The sequence below is a fragment of the Pseudophryne corroboree genome, chromosome 9 (assembly GCF_028390025.1).
Source record: "Pseudophryne corroboree isolate aPseCor3 chromosome 9, aPseCor3.hap2, whole genome shotgun sequence".
Taxonomy (NCBI): domain Eukaryota; kingdom Metazoa; phylum Chordata; class Amphibia; order Anura; family Myobatrachidae; genus Pseudophryne; species Pseudophryne corroboree.
The window spans coordinates 384,770,330-384,779,470 of record NC_086452.1 but is presented as its reverse complement, the minus strand read 5'-3'; the positions used below and the strand labels follow the sequence as shown (position 1 = coordinate 384,779,470).

At 43.0% G+C, this 9,141-nt stretch overlaps 1 protein-coding gene and 1 long non-coding RNA gene across 2 annotated transcripts; both read left to right on the top strand.

Moving 5' to 3' along the window:
- The first annotated feature begins 242 nt into the window (after positions 1-242).
- On the top strand, positions 243-1,608 carry LOC134958830 (putative nuclease HARBI1). The gene is made up of 2 exons (XM_063941544.1): positions 243-1,120; positions 1,220-1,608. The coding sequence occupies exons 1-2, from the start codon at positions 364-366 to the stop codon at positions 1,606-1,608; spliced, it is 1,146 nt and encodes a 381-aa protein (XP_063797614.1). The 5' UTR covers positions 243-363.
- Positions 1,609-1,685: 77 nt separating this feature from the next.
- LOC134957064 (uncharacterized) lies at positions 1,686-2,982 on the top strand. The gene is made up of 5 exons (XR_010186425.1): positions 1,686-1,781; positions 1,863-1,931; positions 2,014-2,126; positions 2,291-2,721; positions 2,912-2,982. It is a non-coding gene; the product is annotated as an uncharacterized LOC134957064 (long non-coding RNA).
- Positions 2,983-9,141: the final 6,159 nt, after the last annotated feature.

Here is a 9,141-nt window from a genome sequence, read left to right as displayed (position 1 = left end):
TCCCGACAATTTCAGACTTAAACTCTCCCTTTTTTTCTCTCATCCCCCAAGGGGTGAGAATTTTTCCTAATTTCGATTTTTATGGAAGCTTTTAATTGTGTTATGCCTTAGATTGTCCCTAACTCTCAAACAAACTACTTTCTACCCCCCTGGCTTAGTTTGAAAGTGGTTTTTCCCTCCCCTTTTTAGTTGTGTCAAATTACATATTAAGCTGCAGAAGAGGCTTTCCAGCTGAAGAGGAAGGATTACTGGACCAGTAGTGAGGAAAATTCTGAAGAGGACCTGTTCCATCCCTGATCTTTTAGGAGTGTGGTTTTGTATAGTTTGCAGTTTTGTTAACAGTTCTATTTTCTCATTCTTGCAATGGAGTTTTTCCCAGATTCTGTGTGGGTGTTTATCTTTGCAGCCTATGCCAGTGAATCCAGAAGGCAATGGCTGGAGGAGCATAGTGCTGATAACATAACACCAAACACCAACCTGCAGCCAGCCCGTATCCCCCGGCCTCGTTTTTATCCAGAAAGACGTTTGCTAGATGGGATACGAGAGGATCGGGTGGTAAAGCTTTACCGCCTTTCTCCCTCAGCAATTTATGAGCTATATGAGCTCTTGCATGAGGATTTGGACCCCAAAATGCCCACAAACAAAGCAGTGCCTGGGATGTGTAAACTTCTCGGTGCATTGCATTTTTTGGCATCAGGCACATATCAGCCCACGTTAGCTGAAGTGGCTGGTATGTCTCAGGCAACGTTTTCCCGTTCCCTGAGCCAATTTCTCAAGGCTATATTAAAACACTCTGGGAAATTTATAAAATTTCCACAGTGTGATGCTGAGTGGCGTGCTGTGAAGGGGGATTTTTATGAGCTGGCGAATATGCCCAATGTGATTGGTGCAATAGACTGCACCCACATTGCGATGACAGCGCCAAAGCAAATGGAAGAATATTATCGCAACCGAAAATTTTTCCATTCGCTTAATGTCCAGATGGTTTGTGACGCAAACCTAAGGATAATGAATGTGAATGCCCGCTTTCCTGGGTCCACTCACGATGCTTTTATCTTGCAGCAGTCTGCAATCTGCCGTATGTTTGAAGAGGGTGCTTTTCCAAATGGCTGGTTGTTAGGTAAGTGTAGCCATGTTGCTTTTATTTTAATTGTAGTCTATATACTGTACATTTGCAAGTTACTAGTTATCTTAAATCATGTCTTTTGTATTATTAAAGGTGATGCTGGATACGGCAATCGGTCGTGGCTACTCACTCCTCTCTCCAATCCACATGGTACTGCCGGAAGGAGGTATCAGAAGGCTCACAAAAAGACCAGAGTTGTTATAGAACAAACTTTTGGTGTTCTTAAAAGCCGCTTTAGGTGCCTAGACCGCGGCAAGGGCCTGCTTCTCTATTCTCCTGCCAAAGTTTGCAGTATAGTAGTTGCATGCAGCATTCTGCACAACATCTGTATTGCAAAAAAACTGGAGATGGAGATTGATCCATTGGTTCCTTTGGATATGAACCTCAGTTCAGCAGTATTTGATGTGGTTGATTTGGGGAGTGATACCAGGCAGGATGTGATCGCGGGCTTCTTTAGTTCTTGTAAGTGTAATCTCCTCTGATGCGTATGTTTTCTGCAATCAGTTTTTAATGTTTTTCCCTTTCAATATGGATTCATTTATTTTGTAGGAGTTCACAGATCCACAGCAAGCTGGTCGTTCTAAATTTCAACATGTTGACAGTTTTGTTATGTTGTTTTCAAGCGCACCTCGTTGGATTTTGGTTAATTGCCAGGGTAAGTTATTTAGGGTTTTTTTGGGTTAAATGTCGTTCTAGCATGTTTCAGGTCTTTCATTTTTTAATTTACTTTTTACAGCCTTGTTTTGTTTGGCCTTTAAGACAGCGGCTATCTGATTGGGGAATTTCTGCTCAGCTGCGGTATTTGGTAAGTATGTCTGTGTTTTTTGTTTTAATAAGTAATTTCCTTGGGTGGGATTTTACAAGTCTCTTTTTAAATTATTCTTTAGATTGAGCCATCCCACAGGTAGTGCAGCGGAGTTACCCCACTGCTTTTCGGGTAGTTATGTTAATTTGGACCGGAAAGCAGAGGGGCTATAGGCCTGCGGAATACGACACACAGGTGAGTGTCCTTTAAGTGTGTCTCCTCTCCCTCCTACAATAATGTGGGGCACACCTGTATTTGTGGTTGATTAAGTCTAGGGAGGACCATGCCACACCTTCCGCAGACTGGAGGTCGAAAACCATTTCCAGAGTCTAACCACATTTTCCCCTTTTTTTTGCCAGCATCAGCCTGACACGATAAAAGAACTCATCTGGATGAAGCAGCGGCTGCCCGTGGATGACCATCTTGGTGAGGATTCCTCGCAAGTGTGTATTGTAAAGAACGTGAGGGCAGATGTATTTATCTTCAAAAGGCAAAAGAAAGTGAGAAATGCAGCAGCCAGTCACCTCCAGTTTGGCTAATGTGTTTATCATTTCTTTATGCCTTCTCCAGGTTAATACATCTGGACCCTGGTCTCCACTAAAGTTGGGAAGAGTGAGTGTGCGTGTGTGAGCTTTTTCCTTTTTCCAGAGGTCTGTTTTATAGGGAGTCTTCTTCCACAAGTTACGCTGCGGAGACCCACTTCGCCAGTCAAGGCTGCCCCAATTGGACCCCTGGACAGATGATGTTTGGCATGCAGAGGGGCTATGGGCCTGCGGAATCCGGCACACAGGTGAGTGTCCTTTAACTGTGACTCCTCTCCCTCGTACAATAATGTGGGGCACACCTGTAATTGTGTTTGCTTAAGTCTAGGTAGAGCCAGGCCACTCTGTTAGGACAAAGCCTTGGTCACACCTTCTGAAGACTGGAGACCGAAAAGCATTCCCTGAGTCTAACCACCTTTTCCCCTTTTTTTTCCCCAGCATCAGCCTGCCACGATGCAAGAAGTTCACCTGGGTGAAGCTGCAGCTGCTTCTGGATGACAGCCTTGTTGAGGATTCCAAACAAGTGGGTATTGCAAAGAACCATGGGGGCAGATGTAATGATCTTGAAAAGGTAAAGGAAACTGATAAACCAGTGATAAATGCAGCTGCCAGTCAACTCCTAACTGTTTGGCTAATGTGTTTCTCACTGCTTTTTCATTTCTTTATGCCTTGTCAAGGTTAATACATCTGCCCCCCTGGACTCTTCCAAAGTTAGGATGAATGAGTGCGTGCGTGCGTGCGTGCGTGGTTTCTTACCTTTTTCCTGAGATGTGTTTTATAGTGTGCCTTCCTCTACAAATGGTGACGCTGAGATCCCCTTCGCAAGTCAAGGCTGCCCCAATTGGACCCCAAGACGGATGATGTTTGGCATGCAGAGGGGCTATGGGCCTGCGGAATCCGGCACACAGGTGAGTGTCCTTTAACTGTGTCTCCTCTCCCTCCTACAATAATGTGGGGCACACCTGTATTTGTGTTTGCTTAAGTCTAGGTAGAGGCAGGCCACTCTGTTAGGACAAAGCCTCATGTCACACCATCCGAAGACTGGAGACTGTACAGCATTTTCTAAAAGTCTAACCTCCTTTTTCATTTTTTCCCAGCATCAGCCAGTCATGATGAAAGAATTTCACCTGGATAAACCAGTGGCTGCCTGTAGATGACAACCTTGCTGAGGACAGCATGTGACCAACCATCTCCCCTTCTTGTGTTTGTTTCACTATTTCTGTTGCATGCCCTCCCCACTGTTAAAAAAACCCAGTACACCTGGTTCAGCTTGGATTTGCTCACTACATACCCACCACCACCTTTTGCATTGTTACAACTTGATGTTTTGTTGCGCAGACGTCTGAAATACACCCCTCTTTGCAATGCTGGGTATTTGGTCTCTCTTGCTAACACCTCAGCCTGTTTGACAGGCCAAGGCAATTGCATTTTTCATTTAGCCCCACCAAGGAGACCAATTTACATGTGACTTATCGCAACCCTCTATATTGCCATAATTGGCTGTTACAGATTAAATACAGACACCAGTGTTGTAGTTGTTTCTGCACAATTTTATCCATGTATTATAAGATATGTATATATATATATATATCTGTAATTATAAACAATTGCACAGTCTAAAACATTATATGTACATGTTCAACAATAAAATTTATTCTCAAAACTGAAACTGTCTGGGGAACTTCAGACTTCTCCGGAGTGGTGTATTGGATTCACAATTGATCTACAAGAGATAAACGTAACAAAAATTCAGCATACATTCACTTAAAAATAGCATCACATTGGCAAACACTTTAACATACAGCAGATTGTGAAATGTAAGTCCACATATGTAGGGGAGTTTAGGACCCGAAATACAAAGTCCAAGTTGATCATGGCAGGGGTACAGCAGAATTCAAACATTCCTTTGGCCTTCAAAATCCTATGACTAATCCAATTTTAATTAAAATAGAGTTGCAAACCACTAAGATACTCGTGTTTGAAAATTATTTAGTGTACTACACACATTCGGCCACAAGCAAATTCGGATAACACAAGTATTAATTTTAAACTAATTATGGGACAATATCAAACACCTGTATATGCCGAGCTCTTATTTGAATCTGAAACAGCTTTATATGGCCAGGTATACTTGTGTATAGTAGGAATTTGCCTGTAGTTTGCTATCAGGGCCAGTTCTTTGGCTTCGAGCGCCCTGGACGGGCAAAAGTGGAGTGGCTTCATACAGGAGGCGTGGTCAGTTACGCCCCCTGTACAGTAGTGAAATTATGTGCGGATGCGCAATGACTTCATAGCGCAGCGCACAGTAAAGGTCCTCTCCACGAAGGGAAACTAGACGCTAAGCGTCTAGTTCCCTTCACAGCAGGGGGCAGCGGGACAGAGCGGGCAGTGGGGGGCACAGCAGCAGCGGATCTTGCCATGGTATGGTGCCATCCGGAAGGCGGTACCTCAGGCAAAAGTCCTGCTTGTCCGTGGCAAGATCCGCTACTGTTTGCAATACAACAGTTAAGTACAAAACATAAGCGGAAAGTGAGTTCAGCAGGCACACCACATGGGAAAATCTACTTTTAAGGCCTCTTGTGGACCTATCGGAGACAGCCCTAACACGCCTGCTGGAAGGAAGCTAGTTCAACATTCTGTGGTCAGGGTGAAGCTGGTCATTTAGTAACTTTGTTGACCGTTTTTTTTGGCTATGGACAGGATACAGGTCCTGGATTGTGGGTAGGCCATGGTGCAGACTTACCAAGTGTGAAAAGGTTTGTGTTTGTAAATTTAAAAAAATAAAGATATTTGATTAAAAGCACAAGTGACTATTTAGTTTGGCGTGGAAAAAATAGTTTTGACCCACTCTACAACATGTTCACTTTGGTCCAGGACATGAGGTTTTTTGAAAATCTCAAAATATTAATACAGATGACCTATTGAAATTTGTAAAAGGTGTGGAAAAGTAGGAATATAGGAGGAATACTGGTCCAACCCCGGCCCCCATGCTTCTACACAAAAAGAAACCGAATTACCTCCAGAAGGAACAATGCTGCTTGGGTCGTCAAGTATTCTTCTCCGCAAAGTGGGTGCTGTGTGTTCGGTAGGTTGTGTCACTGTGCTGGAGGAGGGTGTGGGCCGGCCAGCAAATGTCGGTTGTGGTGTGGGGGCCATAAAGGGACTTGGGAAATCCGAGATTGATACACGTGATCTCCGGAATTCTTCAGCTATCACTGCCAGACTAGTGGACATGGCTATTGAGGCAGAGGCAGACTGTGTAAGTAATACATTAATTTGGTGGAGATTAGCATTGATGTTGTTTATACCATCAATCATTTGGGAGTGGTGAGTTTCATTTCTAGAATCACGCGCTCTTCGCTCTCTAGTATCCTCCTCAAGGTTGTCTGACAAACGGTCCACGCACTGAGCCAGAAAAACCATGCTCCCCTCCATTTTTCTCCTATGGATTTCTTGCTTGCCGTCCATGGATCTGGCAACATCAGCAATATTGTCAAAGGGAGTGGTAGGACGGTCTGCTTGGCCTTGTTCTATAGATGCATGAAGCAGCATATTATGGAAAGCCCCGTATAATATTTTTAAAAAAGCATGCATACCTAATACAAAAAAACTAAAGTAGTATTTAAGTAGGTATAAGTTTACACATTTAACCCCTGGGATTGAAAACCTCATTACCTTCAGAAATTTGGGAACTTGTTCCTGATGCCACTGGTGTGGACTCTGTAAATTCAGTTCCTGTAGGCAAATGTTGAAAAATTTATTATTTAGAATTTATTTACAATCCAAATGCAACTCTGCCTGTGGTTACCCCAAATTTGGGACATTTCCGTTGTGCTGAACCATAAATTTCAAGCAATAGCACCCAAAGCAAAAAAGGATCCCCACTCCCAAAACGCAGGCCAAACATACAGCAAACAAATGGCCTTCACCAACACATTTGGAATGTGGGGCCAAGGGAGCAGCATGCCCTCAACAAACATAACAAAGACACAGGTGCTAGGTATGGCGAGCAATTACCACCGCTGCATACTGCCCATGGCTCTGTCTTGGCCATCTCTTCACACAGATGCATACCTTAATCACCTGGTGGGTGGCTTTGTGTGTGCGACACCTTATGTGTATGTGGCACCCTCTACCCCCCAAACAGCCTGGTCAATGGCCCCCTGTGTTCCCGTGTCTGTGACACCGTTGTGATCTCATGCCACCCAACACACTGTATCCTACTCTGTACACCCTGCTTTATGTGTGTGGCATCCCCGCACAGTTTTTGGCCTTACCCCTATGCTCACTGCCTTTCTGTCCATTTGATCAGAGATAAATTAGACCTCCTAGGTTTTTTAATACTGATTTTATAATCTAATGTCTTTCTTGTTATTTAGAACACTTTTAACATGTCCAGATCTCTGCATTTTAAATATTATAGATTTTAAATAGTTCTATCAATATTAATAGAAATCTGTATCTAGCCATCTTGCATCCCACCTAAAATACTTAATATGCGTAGAGAGATATCTGGAGAAATGTGTGTGCCACAAGATGTTAAACAAACATACCTTCGTGAATTAGTTGTTCCCGAGCTGCAGGTTGTGTTGGGAGTGCTGTCTGGGGTAGCTGTTCTATTGCTTCCTCTCCAGTAGATTCATCCATGGTCACTTGAGAGTTGTCTGTCCTGAGCATGAGATCTGTAATTTGACCACAAACACAGAAATTTTGTAGGAGTAATGTACAAATGTTGACTAACATGTTTTAGGAATCATCCAGTAGAAGCATAAATACCTAATGGACTTGTAGTTTTCCTCTGTGCTTTGGTTAGAGTTCCAGAGGCCAGTGGGGCGGATGCAGTTGTTGGTGCTGGTGTAAGAGGTGCTATGCAAAAAGAGTTCAAAATATTACAGTAATGTGTTTAGCCCACAGCCGATAATAGTGAGCGAACATCAGGTGAAATACCTAAATCCAAACGCTACAATATAGGCTAACGAAAAATAATAAGATCTATTTTCATAACCCTAATCCAATCCCCAATAAAAATGGCAAAAAAAAATAGCTAACAAAAAGCTTAGGTACAAATCAGATGCAAATAACCCCCTACACAGATGATAATAATTACATTTTATAACTTATATTAATAAAATTAACTATATTGCCCACTTTAGTGCCCCCTGCAGAAATTAAATTGATATTTATTAGATTTTGTAGCCATCTAATTTCCAAAGCCTCTTGCTATTTCCATCATTAAACTCATTTCCCAATATCTTTTTGGTTGAAGGGAAACCACACTCCCTAAATATACCTTTCTAAAAATGGGTCAGCACCTGCATGCATCTCATTTATCCTCTGCACCTCTCGACACCTCAACTCACTGGTGCATTAAACCCCTTCATCAAAGTTATACCCTTTCCTCAATCTTTTGTTCTTAGAAATTTCAACACTTAAGGCCCATACACACTTGACGATGCACACATCGTTAACGACCGTCGTTAACGACTTCCCTTGAACTTCCCTTGAACAGCTGAGCAAACGACATGAGCATACACACTACCAACGACCAAAGACGAAAGACCAAAGACGAAAGACCAAAGACCATAGACCATTCATAGTTGAAGCATCCAAGCTGAACAGTTTATTAAAATAATGAGCTGGGAACAGGGCTAGTGAACAGTGGCTTGGTCGTTGGTCGTTGGTCTTTCACACCATACACATTCAACGACGTCTCTGGTCGGTAACGACCATAGTGGAAATTGAGCATACATGCTCCACAGATAAGCGAGGGTCGTTAACGTCCCGCGGGGCCGCGCATCGGTGGTCGTCGGATGCATACACACTTGACGATATAATGAGCGACGTCGTTGATGAGGGCTGAAATGAACGACGTCGTTCATTTTATCGTCAAGTGTGTATGGGCCTTTACATCCAACGCTGTATGCTCCTGCATCAGTCCCCACATACAATCTGCAGATAACAGACAGCCCTGGCAACTTAAATTGCACACCAATTGCACAGCCAACACGCCACAGGTACAACCAGCCATTTTAAATCAGCCCCAATGCATAATAGTGCCAGGGCCGATTTTTGACCTTATTGCGACTGTATTGAAGAGCAATGGGATCTAATTTCCACCACTATTCAACTTTTGCCAAATGGAATCGATCCCCAAAAATCTTGCTTACCTGTATCAATAGCTGCGACTGATTAGTGCATATAGCTAGCCACTACATTATATAAAACATTCAGGTATATGAGGCACATACATCGCCAATCATTGCACAGTGCACGTTGATCACAACTCATCAAAACAAAACATTTACCAGCAGGTATTCTTAAGACTGGGGTCACCGCCACAGGCTGTCGTATTGCCCTAGCAACACCAACATCTGTAAAGAAAATCAAATTAAATAAAAAAATTTATGTCCAGTCCAATGTTTAACAAATGACAATATTAATTTTCCCCTCCCAACAAAAAAAACAACAACCCACCTTTGCGAGGCGCTACAGTGCTTCGAAGGTCTACTTTTTTTTTTTTCCAAATACATGTGCCTGATTTGGGCACCTCACCACTTCGTTTAGACGTCTCTCTAGTAGTGTCAGACCTTTGGGTCTCAGTTGCAGTAGTGGTAGCTTCAACAAAAAAAAGGGGAAAAAACATATAAATGTAACCCTGCCAATACCAT